The sequence below is a fragment of the Rhipicephalus sanguineus genome, chromosome 7, assembly GCF_013339695.2.
Source record: "Rhipicephalus sanguineus isolate Rsan-2018 chromosome 7, BIME_Rsan_1.4, whole genome shotgun sequence".
NCBI classification, from domain to species: domain Eukaryota; kingdom Metazoa; phylum Arthropoda; class Arachnida; order Ixodida; family Ixodidae; genus Rhipicephalus; species Rhipicephalus sanguineus.
Genome location: NC_051182.1, coordinates 59,561,752 through 59,582,415, shown reverse-complemented (window position 1 = coordinate 59,582,415; position 20,664 = coordinate 59,561,752). Strand labels below are relative to the sequence as shown.

The window sequence follows — 20,664 nt, the reverse complement described above, 5'->3', positions numbered from 1 at the left end:
TGTGCCACCTGGTATAAGAATAGAACCGGGGGTTGGTTCTAGCAAGATGTGGGAAAAATACGAAGAGAAGCAAGGCGAACTCTGGCTTGTTCATTGAAACAGCTGGGCTGGCTGTCAGTGTCATGTGCTTGGGCCTGCAGAAAAAAAAATGGTGCTCATTGTTCGGCATGCTAGATGCATGTTCTGAATACTTCCTCGAGGTTTAGAACATGCAGGGGAAAATGTAAACCTTTTGGTCAGCCTCTTTCTTCCTCCCTTTTTTTCTTGTTTATTCATACTCTGCTGCTCATAAATTCAGTAATATCCCATGCACTTGTTTCATGTCATAGTTAGCATAATTATTTCTCTTTTTTTCCTGATTAAGACTGCAGAAAGGTACCAAGGTGCCCCGTCAGTACCCAATCAGTACTAATTTTACCAAGTACCCATTTCTATTGCTAGGACTTGGCAACAGAACAGGCAAAACATGACAGAGCGCTGACTGCCAACTTGTTAAGTCCACTAATCCAACCATTTATTCTCCCTGATAGACTACACTTTGATCAGTACTAATATGTGTGGTTGCCCGGTATACATTGAAAGGGTGCAAAGACAAAATACATTAAATTACCACACCAAATTTCAGCAATCTTTGGGATAAATAGGTTGTACTGATTTTGACATGCTTAAACAGGAAGTGCGCTAGTTTCACGAAGACTGTGAGACACATCAACGTGGCGCTGTCCTTGAACAAGTCTGCAGTTTCTATCAGTTCTTTGCATTGGTCAGTTCTTGGTTGGTTCTAAATTTGCATCATATTACCATTTAGGCTCATAGTTAACAGAAACGAATTTCGTACTGTCATTTTTTGTTTGCTTTTTGTGTTAATCTTACCATCTCTTTCGTCGCTGTCGTTCTCCCTTTTTTTCTGTGTTTTTAGCAGCAAGAGCACCAGAGTTCTACGTAACGCGTTACAAGTAATCGATTACTTGTAATCCATTACATTTTCTTGTAACGTTATAATATAATCAATTACTTATTCCGAACTGTAATGTTCTGGGTAATTCAATTACATTTTCTTGTAATCGATTACGGGTAATGAATAATTTTTTTTTTCCGAAATCAAGTTGTAAGCACTACAACAGTTCTCGTCCCAAAAAATATGCGACCGCTCTGTAGATAGGGGGCCCCTACAGTGCCTATTTTTTCACCTTTTCCTTGGCCTTACCTGCACGTCTTAACCGAGCGCCAGCAACAGCGAAGCGCAATGCTTCATAGAGGACATGGACACTAGCATCAAAGCACTGCGCAACTGTGAGCTAGTGTGCAAGGTTTTCCTCTCGCGCATGCATTGTGAGAGTGTTCAGCGTAGTAGCTGCCTCGTCTTAACGAGGAACATGGAACCAATCAGCGATGACAACTTTGAGAAACAACTCCTGTTGAAAGTTAACAATGTGTAACACTATATAACAGAAGCCACAGTAAGCCTCTCAGCCTTGACGCAAGCCTCCAGCCCTTCTCTCTGCCATGCGAGCCACAGTAGTTCGTTCTAGTTTGAGTAAATTTATGTAGGGACGGGCGAATATTCGGGCGTTGCGAATATTCGAACGAATATTAAAGTATTCGAATTCGCTCGATACGAATTTATATTATTCGAAATTTCGAAGTATTCGAAGTGACCGAATATATGTATGTTTGACTGCACATAAGCCCCTGTAAAGGTGGTTCATTGCAGCGTCGGGTTGCTTGCCGTGAAACTACCCATCCAGGGGAAATCTGCACTGCCGCGAAGCCACACTTCAAGGCTAAGTGTACATATTTTTTTTAAGTTTAAAAGCGTAATTTATGGGCTTATATGTGCTAAGGAATATGTAATTTTTAAATTTTTAACGTATTAACCCCTTATAACTTGCACTCTACTGCTATCCAAATCTTGATAATATTCAAGTTTGCTTGTCACTTCATTACAAACAAAAAAAGTGACATTCACTAATGCCTAGTTCCAATCCTTAAAAAATTGTGCAAGGGTCATGACAAAAAATGCTCATTTTTCTTAATAATGTGTGGTAATTACTATTCGAACTATTCAATTCGAAATTATTCGACCAAATCACTATTCGCTTCGGATTCGCTTCGAACCTCAAATTCACTATTGCCCATTCCTAAATTTATGTTATCGTATTACGTGCAATAAAAATGTTCAAGTAGCGCTAAAGTCAATCGATTACTTTCTGTAATTGCTCAGTTACTTACTGGGGCTCTAGATGACCACTGTAATCAGTTACATCTTCACAATAGCGGTATTTTACGGGATGCTACCAGGGGGTCTGCTAATTCCTGCCGCTTTGTTCCAATTCATTCATCATGGAGGTTAGTGTCGCACAAATCTCACTTAGCTCTCACTCGCTTGTGTCCCCCATTATCTATTGTGCCATCAGTGTAACAGATAATGGACGCATCTTGCCTCAATTAATCTCCGTATTTATCATTATATGGATGCAAAAGAGAATGTAAACACAAGCTGAATACGTAAATTGGGTTTCTGTATTACCATAAAAGTCAGTGATCATGAGCAAAAAGCTTGTTAAGCCAAAACTCAACTGTCACTAGCTTCAAATTTTTCCAACAAGCTAGTCATGACATTGTAGGTTAGACCGCATCTGCCTGATTTTAATTAACTTTATTGGCAAGTAAGAAATACATCCTATTCTAAAAGAGCCTAAAGTTTAGCCTATGAAGTTTCAAGGACTGCTTTTGCGTTGGCAAAGCAGTGCTGAGGTTTGGCTTGAAATTCAAAATTGCCGAAGTTTGGCTTTCAATTTTTTCTTCTGTAATAAGCCTGATTCCGCAGAATTATTCAACATATATATCTGTACCAAAAAAATATATCAGTCTAAAATGACTCTAGTGTCTCTCTATTGTACGTTCTGTCCCTCGCCTCTGTCTTTTTCATGATTATCAGCTATCACCAAATCATATTGCATTCTTTGTTCAATAGCCGCCATGCATTTCATTGTGCATTGACCACCGCAAAACGATAAATATTCCACTCTTCAGGCACCATTGGCCTTTCATATTAATTTTTCCCCCAAGTGTTGCAGAGGGCGAATAACTTACCTGCACCACTAAAAGCATAACTTGCTCCATTAACTTTGAAACCACACTTGACAGTTTTATCCCACAATCATGTTGTGCCTGACAGAATACTCTGTATCATAACTGTTTCTGTGACATAATTCATTAGTTAACCCGCCGCGGTGGTCTAGTGGTGATGATGCTTGACTGCTGATCCGAAGGTGTTGGGATCGATTCCCAGCTTCGGTGGCCGCATTTTGATGGAGGCGAAATGCTAGAGACGTGTGTACTTAGATTTAGGTTATGGGGTCTGACGAGAGAAAGCGTCACTCTCGGAACACACGGAGACAGTTCACGCGATCGTGCAACAACACATCTGCATTTATTAAAGACTGCTTTTACATCACGATGAGCTCGCCCAGGCCGAACCTAATACACAACTAGCAGCATGCTAAATAACCAGATACAAGTGCTAATGCAATACGCAGAAAACATAACACATACAACGTGCGCATGTGGCATCGCCGACGTCCAACTCACCACGAGGGGCCCACTGGAAACGAGCCGCGGTATCATCCCCCATGGACCCACTGCGGGAGACGTCCATCCACGCACGATACCAAACTGCAAAAAGACTCGCTGCTGTTTTCTGTACACCGGTCTATCCTCGCCGACAGGGTGGCGCCACCTTACACTGCGCGATCACGGTGCCACCTCTCCTTCGGCGACTGTTAAACCTAACTGCGGTTAATCCACGAGACACGCATGCGTCATGAAGTGCAAACAACATTACAGGGGGTGCTAGCACCCCCACAAGATGCACATTAAAGAACCCCAAATTTCCAGAGCCCTCCACTATGGCGTCCCTCAAAATCATATCATGGTTTCGGGATGTAAAACCTTAACAATTATCACAATTCATTACTCATGCTTTGTATTTTATTCAGTATATGTTATGCCATTTAAATTGTGCCATGATTTTGTGTATTTTGGGATATTTTTTTGTCATGTATTTGTATGGGTACTTATTTAACACTTCCAGCATAATTCACTCTTTTTGTTTTCATTAATTGTTGACTTATACACGTGTTTTGTTTTCTTAAAATTTTGTTCCTTAAGACTTTTTTTTGCTAATTGTATTTTGCCTGTATAACAGCATACTTTGTCATATATTCAGTATATATCTACCTTTGCCCCTCATTTCTGCAATGTACGACTGTACCTTAAGGTTGTATTAAATAATTATATAATCAAGCAAATGAATAAATAAAAAAGTCCCTTTAAGCTCTCCCACACCATAGAAACTTTGTAACTTGCCATTTCAGGCATGCACTTCGTTTCGAAAAATTCTTGGAATATGTGACATATTGCAGACAATAAATAGACTACATGGGTCCAAATAATGTGGCAGTGAATTTTAGAAAGGCCATTGTTATGAAGCTTGCAGTACAGGATGGCGTAGGTCCAGCCTTCTCAAGTTTTTTTTATTGGATGACATAAATTTCAATTAGTATATTTTGTTGATTACTGCATGTACCGTAATTCAAGTACAGATTATTCAAAAGACGGCATCATGTTTTACGCTTGTTTTAGTATCGTTGTGGTTGGTATTTTTCCTCTGGTTGTTGCCTGCCAAGTATCCGGCAGCCTCCGTCGTGGTGTGGCCGTGGAAAATTAACCGTTGTCTGTAGGAAAGCAATCGCGCTACATTTGAACAATAAATGAAAACTCAATTTGGCGGATTTTGCCGGCTTTTACTGCGTAGAAAGAAACACACAGCAAAACGCATTGTCTATCAGCCTTTCACTTTTACATAGTGTCAGTTAACTTGAATGTCAAGACATTTCTTGAAAAAAAGTCTTAAGACATAGAGCGGCAGTGACCTAATGATTCCTACCAAACATTGTTGCTTTATTTCCCCTCGTCTTCACTTGCTTACTTGAAACATGTGCCTCCAAAGTCTCTCATTACAATAGTAACTATATATATAAAGCATTAAATGGCTAATATAAATGATGAATATAATGCAGCTAATACCTGCTTCATATGGTCTGATTGCCACACAATCTGCCATTTTTAGCAACTTTGCCACTGCCACTAAGAATCGTGTATTGTATGCGACGACAGTACATATGGTTTTAGGTCAGCTGATACATATAGAAATTTTTTTAATAATAAAGCACGCGATACAGTATAATACCTGCCCTGTGGAAATCAGTAGTTTCCTTTTCTGGTCTCTCTCTTCCCCTAGCCTTCGTCTTTCACTTTCTTTCAACATTTTCTGTCTTCTGTTCATCTCTTTCTGCTTTTGATCTTGCACGATATCGCTAGTCTGGGATATTCATATTTGGTTGTGGTAGGCACGTACCCTTTTTATCATCAAAAGTGAATTTTTCAATACCTATCGTCGTGCCTAGGGTTGCCACCTTACCACTAGAAAAAAAACGGCTCTTCGGGGAGGGGGGGGGGGGTGGTATTTATACAAGTCGTTGAATTTATACTCAACAGAGAGACACCATGTTCAGTCGGTGTCATGCAATGTCATGTATTGTATGTATTGTAACATTTTTTGCCTAGTCAGAAGTCAATGTTATGTACCAAAGAAAAAAAAAGAAAGCAGAGCTAACCAAATATTCTGTTGACATAAAAATAAATGCCGTCTACCACTGGTGTAGTGGTTGGGGGAGTAGGTTCAACCCTCTCCCCCCCCCCCCAAAAAGAATTCTGGCTACGCCACTGCCATCTACATATATGCTGTCCGTTTGGAACATAAAGCCCCATCAATTATTCTTAATATGTGTAGTCCACAGCCAGGAGCCAGCTCTCGAGTTCTCAGGTTGAGATATCTAGTCTTTCGGAACAGTTATTGACGTAATTTTCGCTGCTTTGAAGGTGGAGAATTTACACTCATGATGCAAGCACGAAACCACTGGTGTTCATTTTCAGCCTATTTAATTGATCAGTATAACTGGAAAGATCTTGCTTCCAGTTTTTATGGGCACAAAGATAGAAATTGGTTCAAAATTGAATGAGAGTTTGGTGACCGGCGAAAAATATTTAGTATAAGCTTCATAGTTGAATTTATGCTTATAAAATGCCAAAAATGTAATAATTGCTATATGATGGCCAAGAAAACCGGCCAACGATGACCGTTCTTAGGTGCGGACCAGCGACTGGCCCGCTGTTAAAAAAAACTGGCAGGCCAGTCTGAAACCAGGCAGGTGGCAACCCTAATCGTGCCCCAAAATCATGCTCCATGGGGGTGGCTGGCAAGCCCACCGAAAAACATCACTTTTATATATTGCTTCAAATTTTCCTCCACTCCTTTATCCTTTTAGGGTATCCTTGATCAACCCACCACGGTGGTCTAGTGGTGGTTGTGCTCAACTGCTGACCCGATGGTCGTTGCATCAAATCCCAGCAGCAGTGGCCGCATTTCGATGGAGGCGAAATGCTAGAGACCTGTGTACTTAGACTTTGGTGCACGTTAAAGAACACCAGATGGTCGAAAATTTCCAGAGCCCTCCACTACGACATCCCTCATAATCGTATGATGATTGTGGGATGTAAAGCGCCAACAGTTATTGTTATAAAAACTCCTGATCAATCCCCCTAGGAGGGACTGCTCTCTATCACAATCACAGCTTACTTGCTGCCTGCATGTTGACCATTTCTGTCAAAAGAAATGAGCATGAAAGAATGTGAGACGAATGACATGTCTTTATTTTTGTTTCAGGGTGACAGAACAGTCGAACGGCTTCTTCACCCTGCAGAGGCGAAAAGGTCATGGCACCAAGGGCCTATCGTCGGTTCTCGTAGGAACACTCGACTCAGTATTTGACAGCAAGGTTAGTGCTTATTTTGTGTTCCTTTGTTGAACTAAAAAACTTCGCCAATTCATCATTCTGTGACATGCTAGAATTCAACATTTGAAGTATGCATGATAAGGGTTTGTATGGCTTAGCACATAAATTGTCATCCTGTTTTTAAAATGCTTTTTTAATGAACTCTGTATGTCATCGTTGTTGTCAACCTACGCGAAAATGTGTCCTACTACAGCATTCAAATGACGGCGACAAGGTGCCTGCTTTGACAATGAACCCTTGCTAACAGTATGAATTCAATTTTTGTTTAATGTTCAATTTTAACGCACAGGCAACTTTTGAACCTCTTTTATTTTTAAAAAAGTTGCCATATCAGTTAGGATAGTTATAATTCACTTTAAGCTTCCATTTTCATTTGAAGCAATGCAGCCCCAAAGGCACCTCCAAAATCAGCCTTTTTAGCAGGAGACAGTGCATTTTCTACAGGTTTACACAATCCTAGCACCACCAAGATGGATGGTGGCACTAGTATTGTGGTGGCATTCACTCTGGGTGAAACACATGCGTGCTTGACCAGTCAAATTCAGTACATCTGGAAAGGAGCAATTGCATTATCTAAATGACAAAATATTTTACGTACAAAAAATGCATGGAGGACATTTAGCTTATGCCTACAGTTACTCTTTTGTGGGGACATCAAAATAATTGAGGTGGCAAATGGACAGAAGGTATTTGACTTCTTTTCGTGGTCACTGCCAATGACCCGTTCCTTGCACTCTGCACAAGTGAATGTACTGTGTGTTCTCGGACGGTGCACATTTCACACTTTTACGGATTCGAGCGAGTACCCCTTTAACATGCATTTCAGCCATGATGAAAGCATTATAACCGTGCACTGTGAAGTTCATGAATGCACTGTACTAATGTATGTTACAAATGTGTTGCTGGAGGTTGCCACTCAGCAGTTCGGGGATTACATCAGGTGGCCTGCAACATTTGAAGGGAATTGATTGTGTCTACTGCACTGTTTATAATCATAATGTTTCCATTCTCACAGCCTGCCCCGTATAGAATTCTTCACAAGACCCCCCTCTCTGAAGTCAGCTATGGTGAGTGTGACTTTTGCATGAGTTGTCTGATATCCAGCATGACAGAGACAACAACATAGGACACCTTACATTGTATGTACACTCAAACCTCATTATAACAGTTACATCTGACACGAAAATAAGTTTGTTATACCCGAAAATTCGTTATAAATGTATACAGTTGAACCCCTTTATAAGAGACACGTACCGGGGAGCAGTTTGTGTCTCTTATATGAGAGGTCTCTTATAAGCAGGGTACCACTTTTTCATATCATATTCAGTCCATATTTCATTGTGGGCACACTACTGCTAAAATAAGCACAAAAGAAGGCTATATACGGTTACAAAATATTTATTTTGCAGAATTTGCTTTCAAACCAATTCCCTTGTAAAGTAGTTCTCCATGGTTGTTTGTTTTAGGGCTGTGTCGATCCCATTTTTCAACACAGCTCCTTCTAGCCTGCTCACAAGGTCAAGGGCTTCATGGCCGCTAGGCCAAAGCTGAATGTGTTTCCGAACTTTGCCCAGCACTGTCATTACTTCCCCAGATGTCATTGGCGGGGTACTGTCCTCGCTGTCCGATACATCCGTATCGGTATCTTCTTCCTGTTCCCCTTCCTGCACCATTCTTATGATGCTTTCATCAGACAGGTCTTCAGCTACCGCAAGGTTGTTGTCTGCCTCAACAAAGTTCAAGAATGTGCCAGACTCACCAAATCTTCTTTGAATAAGTGGCCATGATTCTGGCTCAACTGCACATTGCAGGTCTTCGTCTGCAACATCCTCCTCTTCATTTTCCTCCTGCAGATCAAAATCGGCTTTGCGAAAGCTCCCTGTCACGGTGCTCCTCTGAATATCGTTCCATGAGCCTGTTAACATCTCAATCGCTGTTCTCACATTGATTGTTGTCTCATGCTTTTGCAACATGTCGAACAGCAGGCGTTGAACAAGTCTGACTCTGTATTTGATTTTGACTGCATTAATAACCCCTTGATCAAGGGGCTGTAGCACAGATGTGCAGCCTGGTGGGAAGTAACTAAGCTCAACAGCTTTCAATGGTGGTGGCTTCATGTGAGCTGAACAGCTGTCTAGGAACAGTAGTACTCTTCTCTTTTTCATAGCCATCTTGCGATCGAAACTTGCTAGCCATTTGTTGAATATTTCTGATGTCATCCAAGCAGCCTTGTTTGCCGTGTACTCAACATTGACTGGATAGTTCTTTAGGCAGCGTGGGTTTTTTGATTTGCCTATAACTAGGATTTTTTCTTTCTCTGTTCCTTCCATATTTGTGCAGAACATAGCAGTGATTCTTTCTTTCGACTTTTTGCCTCCACTGCAATCTTCCTTGGATAAGGCAAATGTTCTTCCAGCAAGCATTTTGAAAAATATTCCAGACTCATCCAGATTGAAGATATCGCTAGCCTTCCACCCCCTCAGCAAAGTTGGCAACGTCTCCTCTTTCCATTGCTTGACGGAGTTTTCATCGGCAGCTCTGCTTTCGCCACAAACACTTTTGTAGCTGATGCCATGTCGGCGCTTGAACCTGTCAAACCATCCCTGACTGGCCTCAAACTGAATGTCAAGACCGAATGCAAGTTGCTTGGCTCTTTCTTGAATTAATGGTCCGTTGAGCGGGATGTTCTTACTCCGTGCATCCTGTATCCACAGATGAAGCGCCTCTTCTACGGCAGGATGGGATGACTTACGCAGTTTGGACCGGCTGGCTCCTGTTGGCGCTTCTTTCAAAAGCTTCTCTCGCTGAGCCCAAATCCCGCTAACAGTCTTTCTTGACAAGCCGAATTTTCTGGCGGCGTCTGCCTGCGTCATGCCACACTTTATGTCTGCTACAATGTCGAGTTTTTTTGACACCGTGAGGCAAGTACGGCGTTTGACGGAGCATTCCGCCATGCTGAGGCAGCGAAATCCAGATAAAGGCAGCGATAAGCCTAGTTCGCAGCGACCACGGCGTAGCTTTGGCGGTGAGCGGAGATAATGGCGCGATAAGCGCTGTGGTCACGGCCTGGCGGCGAACCAAGTCTAGGCCAGTAGCAGCATCTGTTGCGCACTGATACTGGCGGCCAGCAGCGAACGTTGATAGCGATCACACCATCACACAATCACAAAGCGGCCACGAAGCGTAGTGATCACGGCGTGACATCCGGTAGTGAACGGCAGCGATACGCCTACTGCAGGCGCTGTGGCGAAGCACGTCTAGCGTCTCTTGTGAATCGTTGCTGGCGGCCGGTGGTGGACTGACAGCGACGACGGCGATCACAAAATGCACTGTACCAGCAACTGCGCAGCTCTGATGCGTGGCAGACGAATGGTGGACTGGATTGATGCTACGAGCATTCGTTTAATAACGTGGGCCATTCGGGCCGGTGACCTGAGCGCCACCAAGCTTGGGAGAGAAAAAAAGCTTTTTTTTTTTGCACTCGCAGTGAAGCTTGGCCTCCGAGACCCGAAACTCACTTTTTTTTTTTTGCGCTGTTTGTGTGGGAGCTTCAAATATAGCCTCTGAGACTTGCAACTCCATTTTTTTTTCTCTCATTTCTGGCTTCCGTTTGGCTTGGCTCTTGACGTGCTTTGTAGCCTTTGATATTTTTTTTAGGAAAGCAAGACTACGGTGATCGAGCGGCCGTAGCTTGTCAAGCAGCGCAGGGCTGATCGCGGCGTTCACGTAACACTAAAGAAAGCATTTGCGGTGCATTGGTGCTATTTTCGGACTTGCGGAGAACACGCATGTGAGGCGTTTTAATTGGAAGACTTCTGCAATGTGTTCACACCGCGTGCTCGCGGTATTGGCTCCTTCAGGTGCCTGTGAAGTGCACGCGTGGAAGTGCTCGTCCCTTGGCGGTAAGCCTGAAGTGCATATCAGTGATGCATACCAGTTTCGAAGACCTTTTATCATTGTTTTATAACTGACTGATCCATTAAACATTTACTGAGGCTATAATAAACAAGGTTTGTATACGTCTATTGTTTTTTTTCTATTTCCAAAGATGGACGCAAGTCGAGTTAGCGGTTGATGGCGCTTCATTCAAGTTAGAATGTCTGTTACAAGCGATGTTGTTGACCAGAATTCACTGATAACTTGTCCTTTACAACCGATTGTCTTCTATATCCGGTGTCTCTTACAAAAGAAGTCAAATTAATGAGAGGGATAGGCTGGCCAACCAAAAGTGTAGATGTTGTCTGTTATACCCGTTTGTCCGTTACATCCGTGCCTCTTATAACGGGGTTCAACTGTATTTGTAACACTATATATGACAAGATTTACTTCGTTATAACCGATAATTCGTTCTATCCGTGTTCATTATACTGAGGTTTGAGTGTATATTTCTTGTATTAGGTATCTGCATAGCGCTGAAGCAGATAAGCACCTGCATTTGTGTTGCCTGAGTATTTTGTGTAATAACTGGTAAACATTGCGTGGCATTATTATCGGACAAATTTATGTGGACTTTCTCGCTGGCTTCTAGAGAACTATGTTTTCTATTCATGGTACATGGCGCGGCCATAGCTCTGGTGTGCATTCTCGGGATGCCCAGCTGTTAGACGTCTTTGCTGATGTTCAGGACTCCACACGAGAGCAGCACTGTTCACGGTGAAGCTTCATTGGCTGGTGACTGTTTCTGTTTTCGCCATAATTATTTATGACTTAAGCGAGATCCCATCAAACTCTCGACTTCGCATTACTGCTTGTTGAAATCCAGCTAGAAAGTAGCAATAAAAATTACGCTTTCTCTCGTGCGTCGTCGCTGAGGGGATGCTGCTCAAGTTGTGACGGTACAGAAGGCATTAATTCCAACTTGTCCTTTTGTTTTCAGTTGTGGCCACCTCACTGTCACGTGAGGAGATCTTCCAGAACTGGGCATGGATTGAGCAGAATCTCCTTGAGACACTCAGTGAGTCTACACTCCTGTATATTCATTTGTAGACACGTAACTTCTAAGTAATAAAGCCGTAGTGTCAACCACAGGGCACAGTGGCGCCTAGTATCTTTTAGGATAACTGCCAATTGAGAGTGTTGGTATAGGTTCATAATGAAAAAAGCGCAACTTGCACGGACACAACTTTCAACTTCAATTGCTAGTAAGTGCTCCGTCCTGTGTTCTTTGTTAGTGTTCGTGCTAGTTGCACTTTTTTCATTATGTGCCTAGTATTGGCAAGAAGTGGCGAGATCAGCAATACGACACGCAAGTGCACTCAGTATAGGAGAGGTCATCTGCAACGTTCGCTACAGAAGTGCGCACGCCCAGCACTTGTTGTTTGTCAGGCAAAGTCATTCACGAACAATATCTCTCATTTGTATGTTGATAACTTCCCTTCATATTGTCATGTTGTTTTAGTCACATGGTGCATGCGCGAATCCAGTACTTCGACAGAAGATATGAGAAGTGCACTGCAGGTGGCACATCGTAGGATACGTGTTCGTCTTCAGGCTGCGTTTTTGTGAACACGATTGTGCAGGTAGCACTGACGTGGTGTCGGCATTATCTATAATTAAATGTAGGAAGATTCCCTTCCTTGTGATGCACTTTCAGTAACAAACAGCATAAGAAACTGTTGACTTACTCGATGTTTCGAGCCTCTACGCACAATGATTGAACATTCGCACACATTGCAAAAAAATTGGGAAGCACACTAACCGCTGAATGTTAAACGGCAAGAAAACTCTTCAGGATAGTCATTCGTCACGATAGTCATTCAAATACATGGTGGTAGCAGGTGATAGCAAAGCCGGCACATTTCCACCAGCCATTGCTAGGGGGTCACATGGCTTTAGAAAAAGGTCCATTGTTACTGCCAGTTCTTGATATCTACATAACCTTCCTATTCAGGAATGGACAGCCCTCTTAACACACTCTTAGAAAATACAATTCCAGGTCTTTGGAATGCCAGGCGATGCTCCCTCACTTCTCTCTTGCAGAGTCCTTCGACTCCGAGGACGAGGCGACGGAGTTTGTTTGCTGTAAGATCCGCAGCCTGGTGGCACAGCGGGAGGTCTCCCTGCCGGAGGTGGACCAGGACAATGCCCAGTTCCGGGTCAACGCCAGCCGCTTTGCCTCCATCTTCAACCTGCCTCCGCAGGAGAAGCTAGTCAACTGTGAGTGCACAACTCTGGGAGCCACATTCTTAGACCCTCTACATGAATTATGTTCTGCAAAAGGTAGCCATAAGTGATAAGGGAACCTGCAAGCGTAAATTTATTAAATTCATTTTTTTTTTGACAATTGGGATTACGTTAGGCTAGCAGTAGCGAAAGATGTTTTCGGCATGATGACGACTCAATGTCGCCGGTGGGCCTGAAATAGAGGTCAATCCAGTGCCGTGTGCGAGGGCATGTAGAGGGTAGCCTGGAACGCCGAGGGCGCCATTGGGTCTGTGAGACAAGGAAAGGGCAGCCGGAGAAATAGAACCAAGTAGCTTAGGCGCTTGGATACTGGAGATGTATGCACGGATTCCTTGAAAAGGAGTGAGAGCACCAAGTTATGAGAATGTTGGACTCTATGGCAGAGCGCGGAGTGTCCGAGTGGCTACCCCTTGTCTTTCTTGCACGCAGACTACTCGTGCAGCTTCTGGAAGGGACGCCTTCCTCAGCAGGGCTGGCTCTACCTGAGCATGCAGCACCTGGCCTTCCACTCGTTCCTGTTCGGACAGACCACCCGACTGCTGCTGCGATGGACCGACATCACGGTCAGTCGGTGAACCGTCGCTGTTACATGCACGCGCATGGAAGTTGCGTTGGCACTTATTAAGAGGACCTGCTGTATGTGGTATCTTAGTGGCTAAGCTGTCACACTGCTAAGCTGGTGAATGCGGGCTTTATTCCCAGCTGCGGCAGCTGCATTTTGAAGGAGGTATATGATGAAAAAAAAAAAAAACACCCACGTGCTTAGTTTGGGGCGCATGTCAAAGAACTCCAAGCAATCAAAATTATTCTGAAGTCCACATCTACAGCATGCCTCATGATTGTATCATAATTTTGCCACATAAGAGCTTCGTGGTTTAATTAATAGGTGCTTGTTGAGTGGAATTGACCTTGGTACTCCTTAAGGGGGGAAGTGGGTTTTTAAAAATCATCAAGATTCCCTTTACCAAATTTAATGAAACTGCACAGTCTTGTTTAGTTTTCTTTGCTGATTCCAAATATGCAATTATTCTTCAAATATGTCCATTAGTTCCAAAGTTAATTAAAATTAATTAACATTGTTATCGGGAACAATGGAGCAAGAACTACTCATCTAAATCTTGCTTTAGGCACATAGCCGGATACTAGGAAACATAAGCTTCACAGGGGTAAGAATACTTTTTTGATGTGCAAACTATTAATAATTATACAGCATATCAAATCTTTCTGTTCAGGATGTGGCTAGTTAGTTGTTTAATGCACGGACAATTGAAAAAACATTGAAACTGAAATACAAAGCTACCCCTGTGGGCAGTACTCAAGTAGCTCAGTAGTGCAACAAGAATTACAATTCTAGGTGCTTTGATTACTGAAAGACTACTACTGAAAGGCTGCAAAGAGTCAAAAACTCAGGTTTTGAGAAAATGCAGAAAAGCAAATTATGCCGATTTTGAGCTTCATGCAACACAAAATGTTAAGATTTTTTTGTTAGATGATTAATAGCCACCAGGGTATAACCTGCATGAGTACTGCTGCAGCATACATCATTCAACAGCCTCATAGCATCAAGAGCTCCATTTTTGGGCTTTATTTTCATTTAGAATATAGCCTGTTTTTGGGGTATAAAGTGATGCTATGGCCGAAACATCAATCCAAGGTGTAAGAAACTTGGTCAGTGCTTGCGACAATGCCTGTATGTTACAAAAATGCTGTTTTAAAAAAACTGATTTTTTCATGATTTTACATCTTGAAAGACCAGTGTCCCCCTTAAGGCCTAGGTTCTCAATGTGTTGGCTTCGTTAACAGAAATCAGACTAGATTTAGGTTGATGTCAAAAAGCTCCAGGGGTTCGAAATTAATCCAAAGTCTCCACTGCGGTGTGCCTCATAATCATGTTGTGGTTTTGGCACATAAAACCCCAGAAATTATTATTAGTGACAGAAATTGAGCCTTTCAGTTCCCCTTCTCATTTATTCTGTAGTGAGATTCTGACTTCAACATCGTTGACACACTCAGGTATCGTATGAGCGTTGATTGGTCAGTTGTCTTCAACAGAGATCACATACTAGATGAGGCAGCCTAGTGAACTTATGCCCGCAATTCAAACAGGAACATTGTTTTCTAGTAAAACCTTTGCAGGATGAAAAAAAAAAGGAGGGTGCAGTAAACAAACTAACCAGGCTAACTTTCTGTTGAATCTTCTAAAACAGTGAAGTCACGGCACCTGGTGAGAATATATTCTCTCAGTTCAGCAGTTTCTGTTACACTCTGACCGTTCTGACCAACCTGACCAATCATCTGTCTGACCATTCTTGTCAGCAACATCAATGCTGCTCATAGAAACAAAATTGAGCATGAGAGACGACTCAGCATACCGTTTTTATTTATATTTCGTGTTGATGCTTTGATTGTTAGCTTTTGTGACCAACTCTCTGCATGTTCTTGTTGGATTATCTTCCAGACCCTGGAGAGGAGCAACAACTTCTTGTTCCCGGAGACCATCATGGTTGCCAGCAGACAGAAGAAGGTGAACAGATGTCGTTGTTTCTTCCCAACTAGTAATCCCTCGTTAACTCGAAGCCGTAAAATCCAGGGAAAATTTCGAGATAAGCGGTATTTCGAGTTAAGCAAAACGCCGAAAATGTTTGCCCAGGTCACTGTAAAAGAAAAGCCAGTGCTGCCAGGAAAAGCTCCACTGCACGAGACGGCAACCGTAGTAAAGCACAAGAATTCAGAGCGAAAAAAAAAATTTATTACCGAGGACCAAAAAACTGCGTGATGCTCGCCTGTTTCGCGTTCGCGTTCGGTCCCAGAAAGGCGTTCTCCAGTTGCTCAACACATCGCATGAGCCGTTGGTTGCCACCGCTGCATTCGACCTTGTTGCGGAGCAAGCGCAGCACGTTACGTGTTTCTGTCGTCGTAGGCACTTCTCGGGGCTCTTCCTCGTCTGCATGGTCTTCTGCGTCGTTCACGGCCATCTCAACGATATCGGCGTCCGACAGCATTCCGGTAACGGGGACGTCCGCCTCGTAGAGCGCATACTCCTCAAAGGCCATCTCGCCGTCTTCAGTATCGTTCACGCAGCCAGTTGCCTTGCGCACTTCATTGCACAGCTCATCACAGCCGCTGAATTCTGCGCCAATGTCTTCTTCGATCGATTCGGGGGCGCGAGAAAACCCTGCATGTGCGAAGCAGTTAGCAATCGCCAGCGGGCGTAGTTGGCGCCAGGCTTCGGCCATCAGATTGATTGCACCCAGCAGATCGATTTCATACTTTTTCCCATTGTCGTATGACAGCAGAATTCGGTGCAGCAGGCTCTTCCTATAATACTTGCGGGCAATCTCAATGACTCCCTGATCCATTGGCTGGAGAACGGACGTCATGTTCGCCGGCAGGAACTCCAGCCTAACAGCCGCCAAGTTGTCGATTTTTCCGTGACCGGGGCAGTTATCCACAACAAACAACACTTTCCGACCGTCCTTTGCCATCTTCCGGTCAAGCGCACGGACATGCTCTTCGAAAAGCGCCGCCGTCATCCAGGCCGTTTTATTGGCGCGGTATGTCACATCCCTCGGGAGCCGTGCATTTCGGAAACACCTGGGATTAAGCGACTTGCCAATAATGAGGAGGGGCAGCTTTTCATCGCCGGTAGCGTTGGCACCAAAAAGAATGGTTATCCTGTCTTTGCGTTGCTTAGCGCCCGAGCACGCTTCGCCTTTTGGTGTGTATGTGCGGTTAGGCAGCATTTTGTAAAAGAGAGCGGCTTCGTCGAGGTTAAAAATGTCCTTGTCCGCGTACTCCTTTGCAGCTCGGCGAGGCGTAGGTTGCGCCATGCGTCTGCAGCCTGTTCGTCGACAATGCCGCTTTCGCCGTGGATAGGCTTCGATGACACGTTATTTCGCTTCTTAAACCGCTCGAACCAGCCATTGCTGCAGCTGAAGTCCGCGTGACCCATCTGCAGTGCCAAAGCGTCTGCTTTTTCCATCATCATTTGGGTTGTCACGGGAAGATTGGCTGCTCGAACGTTTTGGAGCCACAACAGAAGTGCTGATTCGACGTCCGGGAATTTGGACGCTCGAACGCGCTTCCGTTTGCTTGAGAAGCTTTGCTCGAAGCCTTCCAAAACCTTTTGTTTGTTCTTGAGCACTGTCGAGAGGGTTGACAAAGGGATGCCGAATTCCTTGGCGATGCACGACTTGCTTCGACCTGCCTTTTCTACTTCCTTGATTAGCTCGACTTTTCTCTCCAACGTCAGAGATTTGCACTGCTTTGGGCGGGACATCGTGGTCGATATTCGGAAGCGTCCGTTGCACACACCACTCACTACTCAGCAAAACTGAACTCAAGATGCGTCGTGCGCAGATCGCGGGGAAAACAAAGAATACCAGCTCGCACATGCAAGGGTTAGGTTGCGTACTGACTGGCCCACGCTTGCACACGCCGCCCACGGCGCATAAGTCGCGCGCAGGTGCGCACATGTGATCACTCCCACGGTTGCTTGACAAGGCTGATAGGAAACGGCTGCGTCCGCGGGAATTTCAAATTCGGCCTTCACGACCGCGTTCGGCACGTATAGTAAGAGCTAAGCGTTCGCATGGAGCCCTCGTTTCCTGTTGGGAGTGGACTTTGCCTTCGGCCCTCCCGGTCAAGATTTCGAGATATCCGCTGTTCCCTCCGGAAAACGTTTCGAGATAAGAGGGGGCAAATACATAGCACCTATGGGAGGTTAATGCACGGCGAAAAAAAGTTTCGACTTAACCGAGATTTCGAGATAAGCGAGTTCGAGTTAACGAGGGTTTACTGTACTTCTTAGAATGCCATCGTGAGTACCAAGAGGTGCAATGCAGCCAGTTAAAATTGACTTAGAACATTCAAGTAAGCCGAAAACATTGCAGATTCGCATTCATGAACTGCTACAGTCAAATCCCGCTACAACGAAATTGACAGGACGCGCGAAAAAGTTCGTTGTCGCGGAATTTCGTTGCAGCGAAATTTCATCTATAGACCACAAAAGTTAGGAAGATCTGATGATCATGACTCGTCCTTTGGTCCCGGCAAGCGCATGCATTGTCCTTTGCATTTAACTGTCGCTAACTCGGACGCACTTGGCCGCACACAGTGTGAATGTATTTTCTCGCGTATAATACGCACAAAATATACAGAAAATTTAGCGCTAAACTCGGGGTGCGGGTTATACGCGAATTTCGTTGCGCAAGTTGGCTTAACTGCAACGCAATGAAGGCGGCTTTGCGTCAATAGGCGAGTTATACACGTGGGTTATACACGAGCAAATACTATATGCAGGCTACCCTCGAAGCCTGCCGAGCGCGTAGCGCCGCGAAGGAGCGTGCCAAAGTTCGGTAGAGGCTAAGTGAAAACGAAGGGCCGAAGCTCCGCACTACCACAGTCATAAGCGAGAGAAAGGAAAGTCGAAACGCTTCGTGCCGTTTTACGACTTTGTTGCCTTTAATCTTTCTTCCGGTGTGTTAGCTGCGTACTTCAGCATATTCGCTATCGATAATCGCGACGACAGCGACCGCGGTCTCTGCCGTGGTTTTCTGCGCAGCGCTTCCGGCAAACGGTAGCGACGGTAGTTCAGTTTTCAATCTGTGCGCGCTGGCCGTGCGTGTGCCTTCAGAACTGCGTCGTTGCTATCTGTGATCGCGCCTACCGTGGTTTTGGCCGCAGCATTGCATTGAGTCAGTGCGCATACGTTCGATGGATGCGCGCGTACTTTCGTGGTCGCCCGTGATCGCGTCGACACGACCGCATTTGTATTCACAGCGGTTGCGGCAGAATGCAGTTACGCTTGGACTAGGTGCGCGCTGGCGGCGCGTGTGCCTTCAAAACGCCATGGATGTCATTCACGATCGCAGGGCTTGTGACGACGAGCAGCAGTTTTGTTTTGAGTGCTACGTCAAAACAATGGCGGGAGTTCATCAACGATTCTTCCGCGGCCCGCACGCGCATCAAACCCGCCGGCAGCATCATGGCGGGTGGACGATCTGTCGCCGAGCATCTCAGTGGCGAAAAATTTACCGGGATGTGCGTGAGGTGGCAGAAAGCATGTCTCCGATGAAGACACGGGTCTTGCGATGCGGCCGCACGGCTCTGGCAACGAGAAATGGTCGAGTTTCTAGCGGAATTTCGCGGCAATCCTAGGCAAGCTCCTTTTCCTTATGTGGTGGCACTTACGAAAACTTCGTTCAAGCGGAAATACCCAGAAAAAGTATTCGTTGTGACGAGACATTTTTCGCATTGTTTTCTATGGGCGGCTGACGGGGAATCGAAAATTATTCGTTGTGGCGGAAATTTCGTTGTACCGGTATTCGTTATAGCGGGATTCGACTGTATAGGATTCCACGGCACCTTGCTGCAGCACTGCCGTTGTAGTATTTACCATGTAGCTAGGAATTATAGCATTAATTTAAGTACTTTAGTTAATTGACAAAACAAAGTGCTACACCTACTTGCATAGTTAGTGTTTGTATTGCTGAGCTTACAAGCAGTGGAGAAAATATCTGCTTGTCACTTTATTATTTCTTAGAAACATGTTTTTGTCAAAATAGATCACCCACATTTTACATTGCATTTTGCCTTAGTAAATTTATATTTTCAATCCATGTTATTATGCTAATCACTGTGATGTTCACATTTAGAATCAATGGACTCTTTTAGAATTCGGTATAAATGCACAATTAAAGAAATCCTGAGGTGCAGTGAGGAGTGACTCGCTTGAGGAGGGGCTGACACATTTGAGCTTTTTTTCTTTTCCAGCACTATTTTTCCATGTTCACCAACATCGTAGAGACGTTTGCACTCATGGAGCAGTTGGCAAACCTGGCCATGAGACAGTAAGTTCATCTTTTTGTGTTCCAAACAATTCCGTTTCGTTGTTACTGTCCACCTCTTCAGAATCTGCCATCATGATAAAGCGTGAAAAAGAAATTGGAATTGCTGTAGAATTGCCATTTAACCTTTAACTTTCTGAAGTGCGCATTCAAACGTGACGTGAATATAAGTTTGTCAACAGTGTCACATAGTCACACTGCATCGCATGGTCACAGTCAGACTCACACTGGCATCGCACTCGTCACATGGTCACACTGGCATGACATGGTCACACTGGTATCGCATAGTCAGGGTCACACTGGTGTCGCATGGTCACAGTCACACTGCTGCAGTCCACAAGTTGAAGGCAGGCTCATGAAAGGAGAATGTTGCCATCCATTCATTTTGTAGCTCAAGACTATAAAGATTTCTTGAAAAGAACGCTCCTGTGTTCTTTGTTCTTTATTCGTCAGATAAACCGCAGCGTCCAAAGGCATTACAACAGGGGGGTCAGAACGTCGAATGAAATACATCTTCGTTCACACATATAATACAGTCAACGTCCGATTTTTCGGACTCCCTAGGGACCGTGAAATCGTCCGAAAAATCGGGCAGTCCGAAAAAACGAATTCATGCGCTTTTATTCCGCTCAAGCGGTCAAATCGCCACAGCCATGTCTGAAATAGCTTTAATGCCTCCCAGTACAATTATCAGGCATTTTGGTGCGCGCCCA

At 44.3% G+C, this 20,664-nt stretch overlaps 1 protein-coding gene across 1 annotated transcript in view; it reads left to right on the top strand.

Annotated features, from left to right (window-relative positions):
• LOC119399469 (TBC1 domain family member 9-like) overlaps positions 1-20,664 on the top strand; it is a 705,668-nt gene that overhangs the window by 8,411 nt on the left and 676,593 nt on the right. Inside the window, 2 exon segments of the mRNA XM_049417714.1 lie at positions 6,791-6,902; positions 7,936-7,987. Of these exon segments, the coding sequence (XP_049273671.1) occupies positions 6,791-6,902; positions 7,936-7,987 (164 nt within the window).